Source organism: Aquarana catesbeiana, linkage group LG03 (assembly GCF_042186555.1).
Source record: "Aquarana catesbeiana isolate 2022-GZ linkage group LG03, ASM4218655v1, whole genome shotgun sequence".
In the NCBI taxonomy this organism is placed as follows: Eukaryota; Metazoa; Chordata; class Amphibia; order Anura; family Ranidae; genus Aquarana; species Aquarana catesbeiana.
In genome coordinates, this window is record NC_133326.1 from 615,891,778 (window position 1) to 615,918,651 (window position 26,874).

Genomic DNA, 26,874 nt, shown 5'->3' on the forward strand with positions numbered 1-26,874 from the left:
AAAAAAAGTATTGGTAATCGGTATCAGTACTTGTGCTCTGTCTTAAAGTGGTATCGATGCAACCCTAATTTTAAACAGAATGGGTTGTTTTACAAGGTGATCGTTTACAATCCCTTTAACTCCTTCAGGTCCGTGCTATAGCCGAATGACGGCTACAGCGCGGATCTGCTTTGCCATGAGAGTGTCAATAGACATCCTCCCCTTTACAGGCTGGCTGCGCCCCCTTGCAGGGCGCACACAACGTGTGCTTTGATCACCCGAGTCAATGAGACTCAGGTGATCACAGATCGGAGTAAGGGGTCGATCCCGACCCCTTACCACGTGATCAGCTGTCAGCCAATAACAGCTGATCACGTGATGTAAACAGAGGATTGGTAATCTGCCCACCAGTGCCGCCTCATCAGCATACATCAATGAAGGAGAAAAATTACCTGTTTACAAAATGTATTAACAAAATATAAAACGTGTGTTGTTTGGGTTTTTCATTTTTTGTTAAAAAAAAAAAAAAAAAAAAAGAGGTGATCAAATACCACCAAAAGAAAACTCTATTTGTGGGAAAATGATAAAAATGTCATTTGGGTACAGTGTTGTATGACCGTGCAATTGTTGTCCAAACAGTGACAGCGCTAAAAGCTGAAAATTCCTCTGGGCAGGAGGTGTTTTTTTTTTTTTTTTTTTTTGGTGCCCAGTAAGCAAGTGGTTAAATAGTACATTTGTACAGAGAGAAGCACAATAGCTTAGTGGTTAGCATTACTGTATGCAATGGGGATCTTGGCTCAAATCTCAGCCAGGACATTTTTCTGCATATCAGACATGGTGTATAGAGAGCTTGCCCATAGGATTACCCAGATATGGCTAAACAGATATGTACATACATGTATAAAGATCTTTACCTCAGGCCTTAAAATAAGGAAAACTGTGAAGGAAAGAGGGGCAGTCCCTACAACAGAGGGAACTATTACCATGGGTGGTGTAGGAATGTTGTGTTTTTCAAGACCTTTTTCTCTGTCTGAAGGATTGACTGTTCATACATTTTCTGGTGTGAGATGGGGTGCTTTTAAGAATTCTTGCATCAATCCCTAACTTGTATCCTGCGGAGACGTCTTCAGATGGGCTCATTGTTGAACCCCCCCCCCCCATATTTTATTGTTTACAGTATTTTTGCGCCTTGTATCTTTATCATTTAATATGCGGTACTATCGTGATTTTTGTTTTGTTTTGTTTTCCATTATGGCTTATGTGAGTTTTCCTTGGTGATGCATCCTATAAAGAACAGAGCTGTCATTTCATATTTGATGCATTTTAATATCCAAGTTTTCTGACTGGCTACTTTTCTCTCTCCAGCTGCTTTTATTGGGGATATTGCCCTGGATGAGGAGGATTTGGCTCTCTTCAAAATAGATCGTGTTGTGGACTTAAGGAACCGAACAATCTCTACAGGTGACTTTCTGTAAAATGTCATGATCTTTCTATATATTAAGAAAACTGCAGTCACCCCCCCCCCCCCCCCTTCTTTTTTTTTTTTTTTTTTTTTTTTTTTTTTTTCCCCCCCATCCAGGATTGATGCATATGTTGTCGTCTTTCATGATGGCTACAATAAGTCAGTAACCAGTAAGGACAAGGCCAAATGCTGATTTACTTTTGAACAGATAGGATAACTAAAGCAAATTCAACCTCTTCGTACTTCCTCCTCCTCAAATGATGCTTCAGCCTCTCACCAAGTGTATAGACAAAACTTTCATTTTCATTGTTTATGGATAGAATGGAGGATTGGAACCCATGTTCTATTTCAATTCGCTTCCCTGCTCTGGGGATACATCCTCAGATTGTCATGGTGTCATCAAAGCAGAAAGTGATGGGAAATTCCAAAATGTAACAGTTGTCACCAGAATAGGGAAAGTGATGAAGATCTTCCAGTTAGTATGCTTGTTCCAGGGAAAAATTGGCCAAGATGCATGTTTCCTTCATTTTGTTGAGCTTTCCTGTCTCAGTTGAGATTCCAGGACAGAAAGCGAAGAAAAGACTCAATGAAACACAGGGCAAAGAAATAAACTGACAGGGGTTTTAATGTTTTCATAATCTATACAAAACTATGAATAAACCTTGTACCTATACATATACTTTATGATGGCCATACATTTTCCTCTCCTTTGAGTCTACCAACAAATATACAATACAAAGGCCTGTCTGATTGGATACAAATAAAATGGACTCTTATGCAGTGTACACACGAGCTGAATGTCCAACAGAAAAAGTCTGACGGAAGCTTTTCATCGTATATTCCGATCGTGTGTATGCCTCATCGGACTTTTTTCTAAAAAAAAAACAAAAAAAAACAAAAAACAAAAAAAAAACAAAAAAGACCTAGAAATAGAACATGTTCTAAATATTTCTGACGGAACCAATTCCTGTTGGGAAAACCGCTCGTCTGTATGCTGTTCCGACGGATCAAAAACGACACATGCTCTGAAGCAAGTACGAGACGGAAGCTATTGGCTACTGGCTATTGAACTTCCTTTTTCTAGTCCCGTTGTACGTCACCACGTTCTTGACGGTCGGACTTTGGTTTGACCATGTGTAGGCAAGACCGCTTGAATGGAATTCCGTCGGGGAAACCTTCGGTGTCATGTGTACAGGGCATTAGGCTAGATTCTTATATTTTGAAGTTAGAGCTAAAGGAGATTGCTGTACAATCAACAGATTCCTTCACTGCTGCTAAACAGCATGGATGGAGAAATGTGCACTGCAGGCTTTTGTATTTAAAAGCCAAGTTCACTTAAATGTGTGGTTTGGTTTTTATATATCTTCTTTTTTTTTTTTTTTTTTTTTTCTTACGAGCCAGCAGTGCATTGGAGATTCAGCAGATTGCAGGTGAAATGTCATGCTCCTGCAGACACTCAGTATAGCTGTCTGCAGACAGTTACCCAAGTGCAGGAAGAGTAATGGACTATGAAGTCGCTCATCAGCACCCTCACAGTTCATTGAAAACTACAAGCCGTGGTCACTGATGGGACTTGAAGTTCATTTATTTACAGATCTGTATGAATAAAAGAAGCAAATGTGCGGGAGGAGTCCCCCTCAGCTGTGCTGCTTTTAAATTGTGACAGGGGGTGCGAGGAAAGGGTGCCCTGCCTGCTGTCATGGGGTGGGGGGGACCTGGGAGTGCAGGGAGAGGTGTACATTAACATGTTACACCCTAAATATGGATGTAACGTGTTACTAAAGGGGAACTTGGCCTTTTAAAGGAAAAAAAAAAAATAAGAATAAGTAAAAGGGGCTTTTTTGGCCTTCAGTGAGCTCCTTGTGCTGTCTTCATTTAGTAGACATCTTCCTCCTCTGCTTTTCCCTCTTCAGCCCCAATTCCAGTGCAGATATCAAGAGTACCCAACTATCCCCTTTTTTTTTTTTTTTTTCCTAGCTTCTCCATTCATATAAGCCAGTACTACAGTATCTATGAATGGAGGATTGGCAGATGATTGAAAGGTCCACCCCCTCCATTCATTGACCAGGTTTCATTCATAGAAGCTGTAGCAATGGCTTCTATGAATCGAGCAGCTGGGCGGCACAGTCGTACACTCTTGAATGCCTGTGACCGCACCTTAGTTCTATTAACCGTCGCTGCATCTGAAGATTGTGACAGTTTAGTCCTTTGTTTAGTTTTAGTTAGTCTTTCTTCCACAATGTGTACAAAAGGAATATGGTGCAGCTCCAATGGTGTAAGTGGTGGAGCTGAGGGCAAAGATCTGGAGAAACCTATGAATAGCTGCTTTAGGCCATTGTCATTCTGGCGATTTGTGTAGTGGGTATAGAGCTGCTCTCCCCTGTGTTTCTCTTGCTAGGAAGAAAATGCATTGCAGTCAAGTGGTTGCTCACTTCGAAAGCAGCTGAAGGTTTGGAGCTAGTCATGTTATCCAATACAAGCGATTTGTAGCCAGCTACATCAGTAACTGTAGCCAGATACAAATCCAGAGAAAACAGAGTATTGGAACTGTTGCACATCTCTTTTACAAAGTTGCTAGTGAGACATGGCCCTAATTACATTTTATCTCTATGGCATATACAGTTTGTTGAAGTAGAAGGATTTATAGTGGAGCAAACTAACCCAGTGCTCTAGCATTAGTTTAAGGCCTCATGCACACTGGGTGTCAAAAATGCCACTTTTAGGGTGTTTGACATTTGTTTGCCTCTAAACTACCCTCCATGAAAGCCTATATGTCCCTCCACACATAGGGGTTTATAGGCAGAAAAAAAATCACTTGCGCATTTGGAAGAGGAGCGTTTGGGCAGAAATAAAATCCACATAAATGTGCATTAATGGCAAATGCATTTAGGCATTTTTGCACATTAATGCATTATAATGGGCAGAATAAATGAATATTCTGACCAATAGCATGCATTAACTCCAAATAGGTGAACGTGTGTAAATGTGGCTTTAGACACTTTAATTTTTTAAGAAAAAAAAAAAAAAAACACCTTTCCTCCCCTGGAGCAAAGGTGTCAATGGGAAGACAAAAACATCCTGTGTGCATGAGACCTGACTTGTGGCAATGACAAATCCTCAGCAACTCTAGAGAGTAAATTATTAGCTACAAATCGCTATTGCTCGCAACAAGAAAAGCCAAAGATTTAAGCTGCATTCACATCTGAGCGTTTCAAAGTCACGTGTTTTTACCGTAATTTTGTTCCGGTCACCAATGTGAAAGGCAGAAAAACCGCCTGTAATCTGCCCCAAAGAAGCTCATGTTCTTTTTTGAGTTTGGGGCTTTTTTCAGGCGTTCTTGGTCTTGGTTCTTGATCATGTAAACACACGGAGTCCGTTACTTGAGTTTTGAAAACTCAATAAAACTTTATTCAAATTACTTTATTCTAACTACGCTCATGGGGCATTGTCTTATCACGCTTTTCTGAAAAACGCTCCTCCTAAACATTGCTCTTAAAATATAGATCTGAGCGCCCAGTGTGCATGGCCACATAGGTAACACTGAACTGAGTTTAAAGGCAAAAAAAAATGAACTTTACCCTCCTAAAAGCGGCTTTTTTTTTTTTTTTTTTTTTTTTACAACTTTATTGAATAAGCCCTTTATTTTCCTGCACCCCCCCCCCCCCCCCCCCCCCGAAACCACGAGACCCAAGCTGCTCCTTATTTCCTTATAACGTTTTCTTCCTTCCTATGGTATCTTCCTCACCTAATAACCTTTTTTATTTTTTTTTCTGCTGAATAAATCGTATTTTATCGGAGTTCTTTATACCTCATCCTGTTGTTCTTATTGCTTTCCTGTTTTGATAAGGAGTCATGGAAATCTTAGTCATGCCACAGATTTACACATACACCTACACTCCGGCCTACGGTGGGACTTTCTGTGATTCTCATAACCTAGGTCTTTGACACGAGAGCTTTTCCTGGGCCAGCTGCTGGTCAGCTGTGGTTGGGCAGGGGGTGGATTTGTTTTGTTTCGTTTTTTAGAAATCCTATATTTTCATGGACGGACGTTGTGATGATGTCTGTTGCGCCGGTTTTGCAAGCTTGAAGCCCAGAAGAAATTGTAATTCTTTATCTAAATTTTGTAGTAGTTGGGCCTGTAAAGGATGAAATTCTTATATAACATTATGTCTAAGGATATTCACAGTAATATGTAGATTCAGCCCTAGTGCATGTGGGAGCTGTAAACTGACAACCATATTACATCACCATACATCCAGTGACAACTAGTCATACACACATCATTAGCAAATTTGGATACCATTTCAATGGCAGCAGAATGAAGTGTCCACATTTGTCTTTTCCAGAACAGATTAATTGTACATAATACATTGTTTGACATGTCAATACAATATGTATAAAACTGGGGTCTACTTTGTGAAATCCCTAAATTTTTCAACATCCGTCTGCACAAAACTTTTACTGTCGTATTTTTTTCCGTATTAATTCACCTAGTTGAATTGCCCGTAGCACTTAACCAGGTTTTGCTATTGGAGTGGGACCTCTGTTGGGTATTGCTCTCTGACTCCCTTGGGAAGATATCACTGTGGTCAGGTTAGGAAATCGTTTCAGCAGGTACATATAGGTTCATAAAACGTCTTTTTCTGTGTGGGCAAGGTTAAAGTGGAACTAAACTTGTCTCCCCTCAGTGGTGCCAACGTCTTCATGCGGTCGTCTTCCAGGTTTGGGCTTTTTGGTTTTCTTGCTTGGGAGTTTGTTCATTATGGCACTAAGGTGCAGCTAAAAATGAATGCAAGCAATCGCGTACGTTTCTTATTGGGGTTGGTATACTAAATGCAAATAGACTGTGCACTTTGCAAAGTGCATTTGCACTCTGCAAGTGCAGTTGATTAAGGCTACTTTCACACTGAAGGCGCTTTACAGGCATTTTAGCTCTAAAAATAGCACCTGCAAAGCGCCTCTCCTCTCACTCCAGTGTGAAAGCCCGAGTGCTTTCACGCGGGAGCGGTGCGCTTGCGGGACTTTAGAAAGTCCTGCAAGCAGCATCTTTGGGGCTCTTCAGGAGCGGTGTATACACTGCTCCTAAAGCACCCCTGGCCATTGAAATGCATGGGCAGTGCCGCCGAATCGCCTGCAAAGTGCTTCGGCAGCAGTGCTACACGGGCATTATTAACCCCTTCAGCTGCCAGCGGGGGTTAAAAGCATCCCACTAGCGACTGTAAAGTGCCGCTAAAAATGGCTGCTCCACCGCCTCAGTGTGAACATGCCCTTAGAACAGTGGTTCTCAACCCTATCCTCAAGTACCCCAACAGGCCATATTTGCAGGTTTTCCTTTATCTTGCACAGGTGCTTTAGATCAATGGCTTGGTATTTTGAATAGCTATTTTTTATCTAAGGGAAATTCCCAAAACATGGCCTGTTGGGGGTACTTGAAGACAGGGTTGAGAACCACTGATTCAGAGCTTAGTAAATGAGCAGAAGCTCTGCTGACTTTCGTTATCCAGTCGTGTGCAAGCAAAAATTCAGTTTTTTTTCCTTGCACGTGATTGGGTGTTCTTTGCAAAGTGAAGCCTTATTTTCTTAATGAAGCACTGGAGCAACTGCAGTCTATTTGCCTTTAGTAGATCAACCACAGAGCATCTTCTGCAATTAAGAGTTGCTTGCTTTCATTTTTCCTTTCTAACAAGGCCCATTGCTCAGTTCTCACAGCCCCCCCCCCGGGACCCCAACGTTCACTGGCGGGAGTGGCTGGCTTGGGCTCTCAGTGCCTCGTTGAGTGTGAGCCAGGTGCCGGTCCAGGCATATGGTCGCAATCCTTCCCAAGCCTGGACCGGGTCTTTGACAGCAGCCGACAGCGGGCTTCAGCCTGCTGTCTGCCGAAAACAGGTCACAGGAGTGCAGAACAAATTGCACTCCTGTGATTCATAGGAGAAGTTCAGCCAAACGAGCTTTGGATGTACTTCCCCTTTTTAAGAACCAGTTCTTACTGTGGACTGATTTTCCTCACTACTTGTATGGTAACTGGGACAGGAGATAAGGGATATGGCAGCAAAATAGACATTCTAGCTCTTCTGGCTCATTCCATAAACACAACAAAAATAATACTGTAAAAATGTGGCTGAAGTTCTAATTTTTGCAAATTGAATCTAATCTAATATGACCTACTTACTCCCACAGTACAGTGGTGAACACACATGCGATCCGATTCTGGTCCGAACAGAAAAAAGGGTCCTGTGCGTGTTTGCACCGAATGCGGTGCGATATCAGCCATACTATCTCTATGACTGATATCGCACCACACAGACATCGCATGTAATGTGAACAGCAGTGTGCTGCGAATTACATGCGATGTTTGGCATCGCATCAGTGTGAGCCGGCACTTAAAGTGTTGAGACAAACCATTTAACACTGACAGATGTGCTAACAATGATCAGCTTTAATTTTTTGTTCATGTAAAATCTTTATCCCAGAATGAAAAAATAGTTGCTGTACCTGCTTGTGTAGCTGCAGATAAGCTGAAGTTTGGCTTCAATTAGTGTATCTAAATCTGCTAATACAGTTAACCCCCCCCCCCTCGACTGATACTGCTGCTGTCCAAAGGTGCCTCCTGTGGTTTTTCATCCAGAGTGAGGGCATTCTAGCATTCTAATACAGCTGTGTTACGGGCCAGCTCAACAGGGGGAAAACAGATGGGGGAATAAAAGCCTAAAAAAAAAAGAGAACTATTGCAGCTGTCACGTCTAATGATTGGTAAGCTGCAATAGATTACAATAGATTATATTTTTGGGTTTGATATGGCTTTATAGTTCTCTGGATGAAATGATAGTAATAAATGTCATTGAGTCCTAGTGATAGGTCACTGCAGATCATCTGAACACAAATGTGCAATTTCTGAAATGTTAATCCCACACTCTGCCTCTATCTGCATCTCACCCCACTCAATCTCTGCTTACATCGCATTCCTGCTTTTTATGGTTGGCTTTTTCCATGACTGCGTTCCTTGACCCCCCCCCCCCCCTTCCCCAAACTCCATGTTTCTGTCATGTACATTCCTCCCATTTTCCTTTATGTATATTCAGATTCATATTTTTAACTGTTTTATAGGGCTGCTTAGTTTACTTGAACTGCTAAGCATTTTATTGGCTTTACTGCTTCTCCTCCCTTTTTTTTTTTTTTTTTTTTTTTTTTTTAAATTCTAAGTGGGGCTTGGCCATTTTTACTTTACAGTACTGCGAGAACATAAAAACAATTCTGTGCGGGCAGTATTCCTGACCTTGGTGTTTCACGGTCATACTGATAAGCATTAAAGTAGAAGCAAAGGCAAAATACCATCGCCCCTCTTTTTTAAACATTGTCTTTGCACTGCTATTTATTACTAAGTGTCATTTCTGTCTGCCGCTTTGTTCCTCTATCCGCATAAGTCACTTCTGACAAGTTTTTCCTGCTGTGTGAAGGGGGGGGGGTGTCCGTCCCCTCCCCTCCAATCAGCGCTCAGAGCTCTCTTCACTGGGCTCTGCAGATTGTGACTTCAGCTTTCCACCCCGTTTTTTGTTTTTGAACACTGACAAGCTTTATAAATTTAGGACTTTGAACAGATGTAGAGAAGACTGCAGATAGACAGGTACATTTTTATGTAGGAGGATTGGTTTCATTTCTGTGCATCACCTGAGGATAGTCCCTTCACTGGGTGTATATGTAAAGGGTTTACAACCACTTTAACAATAAGCATGTAAGTATAAGACCTCTTGTAACTGAATTAACATTTCTCTCCAGTATACTATTAAACTCTTTTTTTGCTCTAAACCAGAAGTCTCCAGACTTTCTAAAGGGGCCAGTTTACTGTTTTTCAGACTTTAGAGGGGCCGGTGTTCTATGGATTTGTGCCCTCTGTGTCAAAGTGGCCACGCACATGCGCACATTGTAGGAGGCTGTTTGCGACAGGAGATAACCATTTCATGGGCACAATTGAAAGCTATGCAAAGAGTGGAGGGACATCATAGATGTCAGATTGTGACTTGCTGTAAACCCACGGCACAACAGCGAGCCACAATATGACAAATACAGTGTTCCTCCGCTGTTTGCATAGCATTAAATTGTGTCCGAGAAATGTTATCTCCCATCCAAAGAAGGCTCCTATGATGTGCGCATGCTCTATGGTCATGTCTCTTCAGCTGGAGGTTTGTTCTGCGCATGCGCGGGCACATTGCAACAGCAGGCACATATCGACAGAACACCAGATTGTGGCCAGCATGAATAGAACATTTTTCTGGCTTCAGTGAGAGTAAACAATGCCCCATATTTGGTAATAGGGGGGGAATAGTGCCCCATTATTGGTGTCAGTGGCAAGAATTATGCCCCATTTTTGTTGTCAGAGGGCAGAATAGTGTATCATATCAGTGGGATGAATGTGACCCAAGGGCCGGATAAGGGCAACCAAGGGCCCGCATCTGGCCCCTGGGCTGCAGTTTGGAGACCCCTGCTGTAAACGATCACACCAATTCAAACTGAGAAGAAGGGTAGCCAACCACATTTTTAAGTCTTTTGTGGCTTCAGAGGCTTAAAGCACTTAAAATAGTTTTTTAAAAGACACTTTTGTGTTCTTGGCTTCCACCACACCCAGGTACAAATATTCACAAAGTACATCTTCCTAAACATAGCCGCAAATGCCACAAAGGCTTGTAATAAAACACACAGCAGCTTCATTGTAATTATATGGAAGGTAGGAGCAGCAGTTGGGAATAACTTCTATGGATTTACGTAGGAGAAGAAAAGTTAAAATTGAACTTCCCAGGAATGGTTTGACAGATTTCATATTATTAGACAGACTATTGATATACCATAATTTTTAAGTAGTACTTGTTAAGTGTGTTGTCCCCTTTTAAAAATGCCAGCTGACTAGTTCCTCTGCTGATGATCCGGCTTTTTATGGAAACCTGTCATTGGGGGGGGGGGGGGAAACACGACTGCTGCCTTTTCTAAGCTCTCATTCTGAAAGTTTTAGTTGCTTGGCAGTCATGATAATCCTTTTGCTTCAAAACTTTGTATGACCAGCCTAGAACAAATATGCAGATCTGAATTTTTGACTTTCCTTATACTTTTTATTAAGTCAGGAACAGTGGTTCAGCATGACAGCCAGCAAACTTGCATTTTTAAGGAGGTGTGTTCAGCAATGCCAATGGCTCAGAAATGCTAATGGATCAGGCAACTGGCATTTTTAGGAGAGTTTATCCATGGCAGACTTTTTTGTCCTGACTGGTTTCCCTAAGCCAGTGTTTCTCAACTCAAGTCCTCAAGGCGCCCCAACAGGTCATGTTTTCAGGATTTTCCTCAGATGAAACGGCTGTGGTAATTATGAAGGCAGTGAAACTGATCAAATCACCTGTCCAAAATAATGGATAGCATGAAAACCTGACCTGTTTGGGGTGCCTTGCGGACTGGAGTTAAGAAACACTGCCCTAAACTACTGGCTGTCCATTTATAAACAGCCTGGAGTTTAAGTGGTTAGAACAAGCTCATGGCTATGTATGCAGCTGTGGGCTTGGTACCATATTATTTTATTTATTTATTTTTTTCAGTTGGTGATTGGCTTTCACTCAGTGATCCCTTTTTTAGTTTACTGTGAAGGAATGCCAAACCCCCACCACTGCTGTTGGGGGTCCCAGGGACTGCATTGAAATCTGTCAGCATGGAAGCAGGAGGAGCTTGGGGGGGAACATTATTTGCCCGAACTCCTCTATAATGCACAAACCCAAAAACAATTAGCATTTTTTTACTTCAGCTGCTGTGACCATGGAGGCAGCTAATCGGGCACAATCTGTGCTTGATTAGCTGCAGTGGAAGCCTGGGGTGACATCGGGGATCTAAGAAACCCCTAGTAGCTGCATGAAGAGGACTTGTCACCTGGCCATGGTATTACATAGGGGACCTGTTACCCCCTTTGTGATAGCAGTGAAGTTAATTAAATGCACACATGGGTGCACCCGTCTATGTAAACAGTGATTGTGCCATACATGTTAAGTATCACTGCGTCAAAGTGAGAGTAATAAGTCTAGCACTATAATTGAATTTAGATAAACTCTAAATCAGGGTGTCCATTAGGGATCGACCGATTTTTATTGGGAAGGCTGATTTATCGGTGGCCAATATCAGCATTTTCTGCAAAAAATCGGTATCTGTCTCAAACTAGACCGATTTATTGCTTCAAGGGAGGCCCGAACAACCAGCCGGCAGTTCCGCTGGCTGGCCGAAGACCCGAGCAAAGCCGATGCTTCGTTCGGGTCTCGGATCTAGTAATCCGGAGGCGATGTTATGATATCACTTCCCAGATTACTGGCATCTTAAAGGCGCCAGTTTAAAAAAAAAAAACAAAGTATTCAAAAATGCTGATCTTAACGTTTTGAATATATCCATAAAGAATACCTGTCAATGCCTGTTACTGTCACAAGGGATGTTTACAATCTTTTTGACAGCAATAACCGTTTTTAAAAACGTAAATGACCGTGTAAAAAAAAAAAAAAAAAAAAAAAAAAAAAAAAAGTTTTAAACGTACAAAATATCGCCCAACAATATTGGCTATCGGCAGGAGAGGTGGCCCAAATTATCGGTATTGTATCGGCACCAAAAGAAAACTATATTGGTCGATCCCTAGTGTCCATTCTTTTGAACTTTCTGGGCCATGTTGAAAGAAGAGGACTTTGTCTTGGGCCACACATAAAATACACTAACAATAAGAACAGAAAATGTCAGGCAGATCACAAGTTAAGGATCACTGATATAGATAATGTGCCTATATGAGTAACAAAACTTAATTTTTTTTTATATATATTATATAATCTATGTAAGAGGGCAACCTCAGCATGGGGTAAAGGCTGGTAAACTTCTTGCATACCTAGTTCATAGTGAGAACAAACTTTCAATTGTTATAACCCTACATAATCGGGGTGGACAACCAGTCACGGACCCTCCTGCTGTAGCCTCCAGGTTTCGAGACTTTTTTTTAAAGAGCTATACTCATCAACAGTCTCGGGGGATACAGCACCCATGGATCATTTCCTTGACAACATCTCACTTCCCCAACTCTGAGATCCAGGTAGAACTCCTCCAGGCACCCCTCACTGTGGAGGAGATAGTCACTGCTATTGCGGACTTTGCCAGATCCAAATCCCCAGGCTCAGACGGCTTACCTATAGAATTTTATTCACATTTCTCTGAGATACTTACACCTAAACTACTTGCCCTTTACAATGATATGTTTGAAAACCTAACATTACCTTCTTCTGTGAGAGAGGCCACAATAGTCCTTATACCCAAACCAGGTAAAGAGCCAGGATACCCAGAATCATATCGCCCCATCTCTCTACTACAAGTAGGCGTTAAAATATTGGCCAAAGTACTATCCAAACGCTTAAATCAAGTAATACTTTCCCTACTACATACAGGCCAGGCGGGGTTTATGCCGGGCCGTAATACCTCCTTCAGTCTTAGGAAACTATTTATTAATCTTCAGGCCATGCATGACAACGTCAGTACAAGGGTAATAGTAACACTGGATACGGCCAAGGCGTTTGATTCGGTGGAGTGGGGATACCTCTGGCGGTGCATGGAGGGATACGGTTTTGGGCCCAAATTTATCAGATGGGTTCAGCTGTTGTACCAACATCCCACAGCTAGAGTGGTGGCGAACGGGTGCCCTTCTCAAGAGTTGACCTCAGCAGAGGCACGAGACAGGGTTGCCCACTTTCTCCACTGCTATACGCTCTAGCTTCGGAGCCCCTTGACGTGTCCATTTGTGCCAACCCGGAGATCAAAGGATTAACACTTGGACCCCTGACCGAAAAAATCAGCCTTTACGCAGATGACACTCTGCTTTACTTGGCAGACTCTAGACCCTCCTTGCATAACGCTCTCTAAGTGATCAAACAATTTGGGACCTTCTCTGGCCTGAAGATTAACTGGGGAAAATCTCAGATATTACCAATTGATAGTTTCCCACCCTCAGAATCCCAAACCAATTTACCACTCCAAAGGGTTGATATAATAAAATACCTAGGTATATACTTATCTAGAACCCCAGCAGATTATATTGCCCTGAACATTGAACCACTGTACTCAATAATAAAATCTAAAATTCAAACCTGGACCCGCTTGCCTCTCGTATGGGATCGAATCAGTCTGATAAAGATGGTATTATTACCCAAGGTACTCTATGTTCTCTGGAACACTTCAGTCTACCTACCCCTGAAGTACTTTAAATCCCTCGAAGCCCTACTTAAACCATTCGTGTGGGGGAAAACCAGACACAAACTTTCGTGGCAAACGCTTAAGAATCCAACTGACATGGGCAGAACAGCACTACCGGATTTTAACCATTACTGTATTGCATCACAACTGTCCCAACTATTTCACATTGATAAGACAGACAAAGAACGCTTTCTTGCCCTCTTATGCCCTCGTTGGGCTCAACACACTGGGGACCCGATAAGCACAATATCAGTAGGCACAGGGAACACGCAGGCAAAAGAACACAGACAATCCCTACACTATAATTATAGATGCATATGGGACCTGGCATCTGCTAAATTAGGAATACCACCACACAATGACTACACACCACTTTGGCATAACAGACTGCAGGAATTCCATCGTATTCAGAACTCAGAGTTACGGGCTACAAGGGGCATATACTATCTGCATCACTTGATCGCTAATGGAACTCTCAAGACATTTGATGCACTTAAAGAGGAGTTTATAATTCCAAATCAAATGTTTTTTCGTTTCCTCCAGCCCCGACATGCGACCCAGACAGTTTCAAAAATCCATTCCACAACCCACTCCCAACCCTATTATAGCAATAATCAAAAACACAGATCCAAAAAAAGCTTATATCCTGTTTTAACAATATGCTCTCCACTCATGTATCCGCAAAACTAGCATATGCTTTAAAACCAAGATGGGAGAGAGAGGTCGGGACGTTAGATGAGGAATGGGAGGAAGCATTAGAAACCTGTAAGTTGGTATCACCCAAGCTTTCAGACAGGCTGTTCCAAATTTACATACTCCACCGAGCATACCTTACCCCTATCAGGGTCGCTAGATACAGACAGAACCAGCCCACCACATGCCCAATGTGTGGTATTGAAACGGGTACATTTTTTCACCTTTTTTATATGGTCCTGTCTCAAACTACAAAAAAAGAGGGCAACCTCTCCACAACCTGGTTCCGAGGATGGAGTAGCAATTCTCCATGAATGCTCAAGGTGCCCATCTGATATTTTTATTCAATTTTTTGCTCTTCGTGTGCTTCATCCTTGAAAATAGTTGCACACAAATATAGGTGCCGAAAATGGATGACATTAATAAGGAGTGATTGTGAAGAGTGGGGTATTTTTTCTTTGGAAAGAAAAAAACTTGTAAGGCTTAAAGGGGTTGTAAACTCTTGTGTTCTGCCACTGACCAGCCCCCCTCATTTTACTCACCTGAGCCCGTCATTGCCCTCGGCGGAGATGTGCTCTACCTCTCTGCCCGGGGTTCTCGGCTCTTGATTGGATAGATTGATAGCAGCGCAGCCATTGGCTCCCACTGCTGTTAATCAAATCTGTGTCTATGGAAGCAAATGCTGGACGCGGGAGCTTGCCCGCAAGGTAACCCTCAGAGTTTCTCCCAGGGGGGTTTACCGATGTGAGGAGGAGCCGCGAGCACCATTGGGGGACCCCAGAAGACAATTATCGGGGCCACACTGTGCAAAACTATCTGAAAAGTGTGGCGTGCATTTGTATTCAGCCCTCTTTACTCAGATACCCCTAAATAAAATCTAGTGTAACCAATTGCCTTCAGAAGTTGCCTAATTAGTAAATGGAGTCCACCTGTGTGTAATTTAATCAGTATAAATACAGCTGTTCTGTGCAGCCCTCATAGGTTTGTTGGAGAACCATAGTGAACAACTGCATAATGAAGGCAAAGGTACACACCAGACAGGTCAGGAATAAAGTTGTTGAAGTTTAGAGCGGGTTTGCGTTATAAAAAAAATGAAATAAAAATATCCCACGCTTAGAACATCTCATGGCACACTGTTAATCCATAATCCGAAAATAGACTATGGCACAACTGCACACCCACCAAGACATGGCCGTCCAGCTAAACTGACAGGCCGGACAAGGAGGGCATTAATCCGAGAAGCAGCCAAGAGACCCATGGTAACTCTGGAGGAGCTGCAGAGATCCACAGCTCAGGTGGGAGAATCTGTCCACAGAACTATAAGAAGTCCCGTTTGCAGTTTGGAAGAAGTCATGTGGGGGACGCAGCAAACATGTGGAAGAAGGTGCTCTGGTCAGATGAGACCAAAATGTAACTTTTTGGCCCAAAAAGCAAAACGCAATGTATGGTGGAAAACTAACACTGCACATCACCCTGAACACACCATCCCCATTGTAAAACATGGTGGTGGCAGCATCATGTTGTGGGGATGCTTTTCTTCAGCAGGGACAGGGAAGCTGGTCAGAGTTGATGGAAAGATGGATGGAGCCAAATACAAGGCAATCTTAGAAGAAAACCTGTTAGTCTACAAAAGACTTGAGACTGGGGTGGAGGTTCGCCTTCCAGCAGGACAACGACCCTAAGCATACAGCCAGAGCTACAATGGAATGGTTTAGATCAAAGCTTATTCATGTGTTAGAATGGCCCAGTCAAAGTCCAGACCTACATCCAATTGAGAATATGTGGCAAGACTTGAAAATTGCTGTTCAGACGCTCTCCATCCAATCTGACAGAGCTTGAGCTATTTTGCAAATAAAAATGGGCAAAAATGGTAGAGACATCCCCAAAAAGATTTGCAGCTGTAATTGCAACGAAAGGTGGTTCTACAAAGTATTGACTCAGGGGGGACTTAAAGGAGAAGTCCAGCCTGGGCTTGTTTGGCTAGGCTTCTCCTAAGGGTCACAGGCGTGCTGTTTGTTTTGCACTCCTGTGACCTCTGCTGACGTCGCTGGAATCAGTCCAGGACAGTGAAGTCTGGATCCGCCAGGTGCCTGGACTGATGCCTGTCTCAGCCTCTCAGCAAACCGCTGAGAGCCTGAGACAACCACTCCCTGCCCCTCCACAGCTCAGCGCTCCAGTGAACATGGAGGAGAGCTGCTGATTGACAGTCCGAAGCTCTCCTCTTGGATCTGTGAGAACTGAGCCATCAGCGGTGTTCAATGGCTCGGTTCTCATTGTAGAGGCCCCGGGGGACAGATGTAGCATCAGTCCCATGCTGCATCCACCTAGGTAAGTATAAAAGGGGGGGGGGGGGGGGCACACTTTTTATTACACATGCCACACTTTTCAGATGTTTGTAAAAAAAAAAATTGAAAACCATTTATCACTTTCTTTCCACTTCACAATTTTGTGCCACTTTGTGTTGGTCTATCAGATAAAATCCCAATAAAATACATTTACATGACAAAATGTGGAAACTTTCAAGGGGTACGAAAACTTTTTTCAAGGCACTGTATATCATTGCTAGTTAACTAGCATTTTCAGAAGGATAGGTTAGTAAAGGCTACCTCAATATTTCCTCCGTACAGTTATCCACTACTCCATATGTAAAGCTAGCACAACAATCTTCATTTTCTGCATTGGTCATGGGTGTGTTTCAGGTCCGAGGGAGCTCACTGGCTGCCATTGGTCCACTTTGAACCAAATTTCTCAAGCTTGTCACAGAGGGCTCACAATTTTGAGCCATGAGTGACCCTGTCCACATCAACTGGCTCAGTGAAAGTTGATTTTTCAGTAGACGGCCAAGTAGTCGGGTGGGGATTTGTCAGGTGGGCAGTGGCTGCATCCAATCCTATACAGTTGCTGTTTGGGTATTCTGACAGCCGCAGGTGCTTGCTGCCGGAATTTAATGGCTGACAGATTTCTCCATCCGCACTGTTTAGCATGGATGGAAACATCTAGGCGTGTTTCACTAGCTTTAAAGGGGTTATAAAGGTTTGCTCCCCCCCCCCCCCCCCCCCCCCAATAAAAATAATAAACATGTTATACTCGCCTGCTTTTGTGCAAGGGCTTTGCACAGAGCAGCCCTGATCCTTCTCTTCTGGGGTGCCCCGTTGGCGCTCCTCCCCTCCATCTGGTGTGCCCACGGTGAGCCGCTTTCCCTGGGGGGGCACCCTGAGTCCCACTGCTGCGCCCATTGACAGACAGTGGGACTCGGCCCTGCCCCCAGCTCCCATGTCATTGGATTTGATTGACAGCAGTGGGAGCCAATGGCTCCTGATGCCATCAATCTGTCCAATGATAAACGAGACAGTGGCTGAAGCTGCTGGGCTTGTGCCCATCACTGGAACAGGTCAGGTGCAGGTAAGTAAAAGGGGGGCTCTGGGGGGAGCTGCAGACTTTACAATCACATTAAAGTGTAATGTAAATGTAAACTCTAACAATGGACTTCTTTTTATTTGGTACCTTTTTTTGATCTGGTAAATATGCAATTGAAAGAATTTTGTTATGTCGGTTTGATCAGTTCAAAGAAATATCTGTTTTATCTTGCTTGAAATCTTGTGAGCTGATCATTTCTTGTGCTCTTGTTCTTTGTTTACCGTTTTCAGTTGCTTGGGTCTCTAAAGACTACAGAGCCACACCCCTCTGTATTATGGAGCAGTGGTTTTGGTAGTCCTTTAGTCCCTATACAGGATAAGTGAGGGTTGCCTCTCTAGGACTGATAGCATGTTACTGGCAGAATCACTTGGTTGAAATAATGGGGGGGGTGGGGGTGGGGGGTTAAAAACGAATGCAGCCATCACATTTATTAATAATAATATTATTATTATTCACAATTTTATATAGTGCCAACAGTTTACGCAGCGCTTTACAATGTAGAGGGGGGACAGCACAATTACAGTACAGTTCAATACAGAAGGGACAGGAGGGCCCTGCTCGTAGAGCTTACAATTACTTGGAATACAGTAATATATTAAATTTCTGGGTTTAGATATCCTTTTTAACATTTATTGTTTACAGGCTTTAGCAACCATCCAAAGTTTTATTAAGTGTTTTATATGGCAGGGAATGTATCACTTGTTAATGGTTTGAATACTTTTTTTTTTTTTTTTTTTTTTTTTTTTCAAATGGGAGCTCCATATACAAACACCTTCTATTTTTCCTGGCAAGAGAAAAGCAGCAAAAAAGTGCCTAAAGCTGTGTTTTACAAACAAGTGCTAAATGTGCCTAGAGTTTAGGCACATTATACGCCCTTAAAAGCTGCGTGTAAGGGCTGACTCATTTTGGGGGCACACTCCCTTCCTCAGAGCTACGCTTGAGTAACCTAGCTTTAAGGGGGTGTGCTTCAAAACGCGTCAGCTTTACACCCCTGAATGTGAATGGCATATGTGTGTCCGCATAGCATTGCATGGTTCTATGGCTAATACAGTTGCTACTTTTTGTGAATATCCATTTTTATATTTAATGTCTTTTCAGTAATGCACTAGATGCATGCACCTTCTACTTTTTTGCTTGTTGTAGTTTCAATTCGGATTACCCCCTCTGAGGAAGGCTGCATCCACCCAGTCTTGGAATTGCCGTTGTCCTTTCTGCTTTCCACCACAGAGGACCTCTTGGCGCTGGAAGTGACTGCTAATCTTTTGTGTATAAGCTGAAGTTAGAAGCTGATTGGCCACAATGCACAGCTGCACCAGATTTTGCACTCTCCAGTTTTAGTAAATCAACCCCTGTAGGAGTTTAAAAGGCCTTATTTTGCCAAGGAAATTTGAATTGGTAAAGTAAAAATTCCCGCTTCCCCAGCAACAAACTCTCTTCTCAGTTCATTGCTCCTGGGTTGTGGGCAGGCCTTTGCATTCCTCACGCACAGTGCAGGACCACTGGCCCTTCATTGTATGTGATGAGGTCAGAAAGCTTGCAACAAAGAGGCTTTGGGGGTCAGCAACGGGGAAGCCTGTGGAAGCAGAGAATACTTTTGAAGAGTAACTCCACTTTTGTTGAGGGGAAAAAAAAACATTCCCCTCTGAGTGATCTATGTACATTGCAAGGATTTTAACAAACTTTGTTGCAGATTCCTACCTTCGTTATTCTGAAGAAATAGCCGTTTGTCTGTGTCCATGTGCACAGTGATAATTCTAAAACCACTCCCATACAGATTCAATCGGCTGCTGCATCTGCAGGGCTCTCAGGAAAGTGGCAGGGTCTGCATCCCTTTAGACGTGATTATTCCTTTGGGAGTATCTCACCAAAAAATTTTGTTTTGGGGGATGCCAAAAATCTGATTTGTATCTTAATGCACGCTTCTGGGAAAATCTGTAAGCCAATCGCACAAGCAGGAAATTGCATTTTCAGTGGGTGTTCTGTAGGCCATCTGTGTACAGAATGCCTCCAGGTAGCCACAAAATATTACAACGCTGCAGATTGAAAAGGAAAAGTCATTATTTAAAACCTTTAACTACAATATGACTTGTGTGTATGTATGTATATAATGTGTAGATGTGTGTACACACACACACACACACACACACACACACACACACACACACACACACACACACACACACACACACACACACACACACACGATTGGCCTTTAAAGTAAACCTGTTGACCTCACTGCCCTGCGTAATCTAGTACAGAATGATCCCTCTTCATGACCTTTACTGGCTTGAAGTGGAAGGATGGATGAAGATGAATTGTTTGTTAGACTACATAACGTAGGTCATTGTGGGCTCTGCAGATTCGCTTAAATAAGACAGGTTCTCTCTGTTCATTCTTGTTAGTAAAGTTATACTAACCCAATATTCCAGTTTTAAAGTGGTTGTAAACCCTTACAGACCACTTTTACCTACAGGTAAGCCTAGATTAAGGCTTACTTGTGGGTGCAAGAAATATCTCCTAAACCTACATGGTTTAGGAGATATTTCCAAAAGGCAGGCACCAATGTCTACGGTGCATGCGCCATAGACAACGACGCACAGGCGCACTGAGCGTGCCATCTCGAAGGGCGATCATGTCGTTAGTGGCGGCACCAGTGCGCATGCGCGGGAGTGAAGTCATCGCGGCTCCAGCCATTCACAGCGCCGGAGCGCGATACCCGGAAAGAAGATGGCCGCTTCGTAGGAGAAGGGACATCGGTGACATCGCAGGCTCCCTTGTCAGGTAAGTGACACATAATGGGCTACTATGCGGTGCATAGTAGCCCATTATGCTTTACCTTTGCAGGGAAACAAAGAGGAAGTAAATTCATTAGGGTTTACTTCCTCTTTAAATGGGTAGAATGTGGGCTTTGAAGATCAATCGCTCAAATCTACACGAAGTGGAGGGAATGCCCAATAATTGAATCTGTTCAAATTAAAGTTAGTCTCTTACCTTTTTTTTTACCCCCCCCCAGCTTCTTTTGCTTTACTTTCTTCTGGTAATCCTGAAAATAACATGCTTCCTGATCTAAGGAGGCTTCATCACTCCTCCTTGGTATAGCCAGAGGGAGCCATGTTTGTCACCATAGGATGCTTTCCTAAGTTGGACTGCAAACATGTCAGCATCATCTCCATTACATGGGGCAGAGCATTTGGTAGCTTACAGAAGATGGCTGGAAAGTAAGATATTCCTCATTGCAGCTCACAGGAGGTGACAAGGACCCTGCATTTCTGGTAGGATAAACAGTTATTTGCTGAAAATGTCTCTCAACTTGGGGGGGGGGGGACAGACGGCTGGCACATCTAAGAACTATAAGCTGCAATATTTTACTTTTTTTTTTTTTTTTTTTTTTTTTTTTTTGGGGTTTACGTGCAGTACCTTTTAAAGTTTTCATACCATTTGAAAACCTCCATTTTATAATGTTGCAACCAAAAATGTGATATGTATTTTATTTGATAGACCAACACAAAGTGGCACATAATTGTGAAGTGGAAGGAAAATGATAAATGCTTTTCAATAATTTTTTTTTTTTTCACAAATACAGTGAAACCTTGGCTTGCGAGCATAATTCGTTCCAGAAACATGCTTAGTAATCCAAAGCACTCGTATATCAAAGCGAATTTCCCCATAAGAAATAATGGAAACCCAGATGATTCGTTCCACAACAATTCAGAAGTCCTTCAGTTTATAGTCAATAAAAAAAAGATTCTAGCAATTTTATCAGGTTGTGAAACCATAAAATGTCCCTCCACAAATGTCAGCCTCCACAAGAGGATTAGAAGCAAAATCCAGCAAGTGCTAAGGAGTATAAAAGAGAAGAGAGGCACCTCTAAGTGTAGCAATATGGTTACATTTAATGAAGGTACAACATTTAGCAACTCTCATAAATGTGGCTCTTTTAATCGTCAACCAAGTATGCAGGTATCCGGGGTAAAGCTGTCCACATAGACTATCCGCTGCACCGCCGGCTCTCACCGCTGTCAGTCTGCAAATATGATTGGGAAGACTACCCTGCAGTAGAGCGTTCTGAAAGCGAGGCTTAAAGCGTTCGTGGAGCGCAGCGTGGATGGCATGACGTTGATGGTGGTGTGGAGAATGGTCTATGTGGACAGCTTTACTCCCGATTCCTGCATACTTAGATGGGCCTTTAATCTTCAACCATGCGAGTTGCTAAATGTTGTACCTTCATTAAATGTAACCATATTGCTACACTTAGAGGTGCCTCTCTTCTCTTTTATACTCAGTTGTGACATGACACTACTTTTTATATCAAGACTTCACTTGTTTATCACGTCAAAGTTTATATATTAAAAAAAAAAAATTGTCCTACAAAACGCACTTAAACCAAGTTACTCTCAATCCAAGGTTTTACTGAATATGAAAAGTGTGGCATGCATTTGTATTCAGCCTCCCTGAGTCAAAACTTTGTAGAACCACCTTTGACTGCAATTACAACTGCAAGTCTTTTTGGGTATGTCAGCTTTGCACATCTAGAGAGTGACACTTTTGCCCATTCTTTGCAAAATAGGTCAAGCTCTGTCAGATTGGATGGAGAGCGTCTGTGAACAGCAATTTTCAAGTCTTGCCACAGATTCTCAATTGGATTTAGGTCTAGACTTTGCCTGGGCCATTCTAACACCTGAATATGCTTTGATTTAAACCATTCCATTGTAGCTCTGGCCTAAGGTTTATGGTCGTTGAACCTCTGCTCCAGTCTCAAGTCTTTTGCAGACTCTAACAGGTACTCTTCTAAGATTGCCCCGCATTTGGCTCCATTCATCTTCCCTTCAACTCTGACCAGCTTCCCTGTCCCTGCTGAAGAAAAACGGGGACATGATGCTGCAACCACCATGTTTCACGGTGGGGATGATGTTTTTCATGGTGACATGCAGTTATAGTTTTCTGCCACACATAGCGTTTTGCTTTTAGGCCAAAAAGTTCCTTTTTGGTCTCATCTGCTCAGAGCACCTTCTTTGCTGTGTCTCCCACATGGCTTCTTGCAAACTACAAACGGGACTTCTTATGGTTTTCTTTCAACAACGGCTTTCTTCTTGCCACTCTTCCATAAAGGCCAGATTTGTGGAGTGAACAACTAACAGGTGTCCTGTAGACAGATTCTCCCACCTGAGCTGTGGATCTCTGTAGCTCCAGAGTTAACATGGGCCTCTTGGCTGCTTCTCTGATTTAATGTTCTCCTTGCCTGTCGGTTCAGGTGGACGGCCATGTCTTGGTAGGTTTGCAGTTGTGCCATTCTTTTTCCATTTTCAGAGGATGGATTGAACAGTGCTCTGTAAGATGTTCAAAGCTCGGGATGTTTTAACTTAATCCTGCTTTAAACTTTTTCACAACTTTATCCCTGACCTATCTAGTGTGTTCCTTGGCCTTCGTGATGCTGTTTGTTCACTAATTGAATGTGAGGTTAATCTGCTCAATACAACCACATCCCTTGGAATTGTAGAAGACCGCAGTACAAATTAAAATTGTTCACTAAGGCCTCTTTCACGTGAACGATCCGTTCAGGTCCGCCTGTCAGTTTTTTAGGCGGACCTGAGCGGACCCTCCATAGACCTCTATGGAGCGTCGCATGTCAGCGGTGACATGTCCGCTGACATCCGACCCGCTCCGATCCGAAAAAGTATAACGGAGGAAAAACCTACTTTTCCATCAGTTTTCGGATCGGGTGATGGACTCTACGGTCCGTCATCATCCGATTTCCCCATAGGGGAGAGCGGCACTGTGACAGGTCCGTCGCTGCACAGTGTGCAGCGATGGACCTGTCATCTGCCTGCTCAGCGGGGAACCATTGAGCGATCCTCCGCTGAGCAAGCGGTTGTTCACGGGGAGGATCATCTTGGATCCGTCCCGTGTGAAAGGACCCTTAGGCCCCTTTCACACTGTACGGATCCGTGTTGATCCGCCCCGTGTTTATCCGCCGCTCAGCGGGGATCGCTCTGCTTTCCCCAGCTGAGCAGGCAGATGACAGGGCGGGACCCGCACACCGTGCAGGGACCGCCCTGTCAGATCTCCGCTCTCCCCTATGGGGGATCGGAGGAACACGGACCGTCTGTCCGTGTTCCTCCGATCCGCTCTGCAGACGGATAGAAAAATAGGATTTTCTTCCGTCCGCAGAATCGGACGAGAGCGGAGGCGGACGACATCTGGTGTTAGCGGATGTACATCCGCTGACACCCGCTATCCCATAGGGATGCATGTATGTCCGTATTTCATCCTAAAACGGATGGATGAAATACGGACATACGGTCCGCATGTGTGAAAGGGGCCTTAGGTTCTCTAACAAACCTCTGAGAGTTTCACAGAACAGCTGTATTTATACTGAGATTAAATTACACACAGGTGAACTCTATTAGGTGATTTCTGAAGGCAGTTGGTTCCACTAGATTTTAGTTAGAGATATCTCAGAGTAAAGGTGGCTGAATACAAATGCACGCCACACTTTTCACAAGTATTTGTAAAAAATGTTGAAAACCATTTATCATTTTCCTTCCACTTCAGTTATGTGCCACTTTGTGTTGGTCTATCACATAAAATCTCAACAAAATACATTTACATTTGGTTTGTAACATGATGACAAAGTGTGGAAAATTTCAAGGGGTATGAATATTTTTTAAAGGCACTGTATCCTTTAAATCCTTTCATTCAATTCTTAAATTTACGTTGTATCAGCCCGGGTTCACACCTATGCGAATTAGAGGTACGTTTCCGCACCTCTAATTCGCATAGCAGGAGAATGTGACTGGCTCCCTATGGAGCCGGTTCACATATCTCCGGGGCGGCTGCGGTGCACACTGCACAAAAACGCTGTGCATCTTTGCTGCGTTTCAGGGCCGAATTCAGGCATAGAATAGGCCCTGATTCGTCCCTGAAATGGTGAACAGGGATGCACAGCGCTCCTGTGCGGTCCGCAGCGCATTATAGTGTGAACTCGGGCTAAAGCAACCTTTCTCAACCATGGTTTAGTGCAGGACTAGACAAATTATTATAGAATTTAGGAGCCAGTCTGTCCAATACAGGAATCTGCTCCACTGACAATAACTGGAGAACCTCCAAGGTTAGACACCTGCTGTGATTTATAAGGTGCATTGGCTACCTGGCTAATTGGATTGGTCTAGTCCCTTGCTAGAGGTTGCTCGGGGTTTCTTAAGTAATGAGCGCTAACAAATTGATCTCCCATCTTCAATGCGTACCAATGTGCATGCAGAGGCCATTTCCCACTGACTTTTTTAATGTAATAATGTCATATCTACAATGATCACTAGTTCAAGGGGGCTTATTCCCACTAATTGCCAATAAAAAGGGGCATTTCTCCACTGACCACAAATGTATGAGGACACGTTTCCACAGTCTGTTTCTTTCTTTTCATTTATTTTCTATGATTATTCTATGTATAGAGTCAATAAGTGTAAAAGTATTGACTGACAAATTCCAGGTATGTAAATTATTTTTATTCCCTTTTTATTTAAAACTTTAACAGCTTACTGATCTTGCTATTTTACCGTGAAATGTATATAGAATACATTTTTAGCAGGATTTCCCTGAGACCGCACAATTATTTCAAGGGTTCTTCTAGGGTGAAGAGGTTGAGAGAGACTGGTATAAAGTCTTTATTTTTGTACTATTCAGCATAAGCGTAGAGTGATGTAAAATCCCACATCATGTGTGTGCGCTCAGTCTTCTTTGCAGACCGTTTGGCAGATATTGTCTGGGATTCTGTATTGTGTGTGTGTGTGGCTACCATTATTATGGCCAGGACATTAAACCCACGGTATGAATAACACATACAAAGGAGGGACAACTGTTTGCTTAGGCCCTTACAAGACTGCGCCTGATGTAAACTGCAAAGGAGTTCATGATGGATACTGCATGGTTGCTCGGCAACCTAAACGAGAATTATGTGAGGTTCAGTTCATGTGCTTGTACTGGGCCTCAAGACAGAGTGCTTAGTATTTAATCCCCAGGCCTGTGACTTGTATTGGCGTCGCCCTGGTATTTGAAGGTAGTGTGAGGCGAAAATGGGAGTGATGGAGATATTTAAAGTTACCAGTCACCGAAGAGAACTTGTTTTTATTAAGTTGTTGGGGGTTTTCTCTTTAGAACACTGGTATTGCCATATCTAGAAGAACATACTGTAGAGTTTTTATGAAAAATTTGCATACAATTCAGCACTTTGTTCTGTCTCCCTGTTTTCTGATGTGTAAACTGCATAAATGCTTTGGAATGTAGAACTAATATTGTCAACCTTCTTTCTTGGAAGTTAGGGATGAAGCTTGGTTGGTTACGATCTCACAGTTTAAAGTGTGTTCAGTTACTTGCAGGTAGCCATGGATAGTTGGGCATCTAATGGTGTCTGATACCTTGTGGGGGTCCAAAGGCATGAAGATCAGCTTAACCCCAGTGAAGCTACACAATTTTATTTTTTTCATACTGTAAGATAGAGGGCCCAAGGTCACCAGCCAGCTGCTTCTGAAAGAAAATGGTCTTTAGTGGGGTCTTAAAAACATGGAAACACAAAAGGCTATCTTCAGCAAAATAAAGGCGAAACAGTCAAAAGTCCAGGTATAATGAACACAGAAAATGGCTCACCACCAGTATCTCAATCCCATGCTTGGGCTTCCCAGCTGTTTTGGGGTGCAAGACAAGCCTCAGAAGCTCAGCAAACGGAGTCAGTCTCCAGATAGTTCAAGCATGGTTCACACCACCTCACATGCTGATTCCCTCCTGCTGCCTTTCAAAGCTCAATTTCCAGTGGGTGAACGCTTTCAGGACCCAGTATTCTGGGTTTGGAGGGTTTTTCCCCACATACTCTCCGAACCTCCAAATTCCTGGTCCCAAATAAGGACTTACGAATCCAGAAAGTACTGTAAATCATTCCTCTCCTCTTTGAACGGAATATTACCATGTGAGTGAGAACCCCCGAGTACTAAAAATGTCTATCGAACTTACCCTTAAAGGGACCACAACCCAAATAGAGGGGAAATAAACCTCCCCTCCAGGACCAAACCCTGACCACAGAGAGTCACATGCTT

The 26,874-nt window shown here is 43.1% G+C and overlaps 1 protein-coding gene across 1 annotated transcript in view; it reads left to right on the forward strand.

The window, feature by feature from the left end:
* Positions 1-26,874, forward strand: part of BMP1 (bone morphogenetic protein 1) — a gene marked incomplete in the record, with an annotated part of 156,797 nt that overhangs the window by 30,235 nt on the left and 99,688 nt on the right. The window contains 1 exon segment of the mRNA XM_073622269.1: positions 1,345-1,440. Coding sequence (XP_073478370.1) covers positions 1,345-1,440 — 96 coding nt within the window.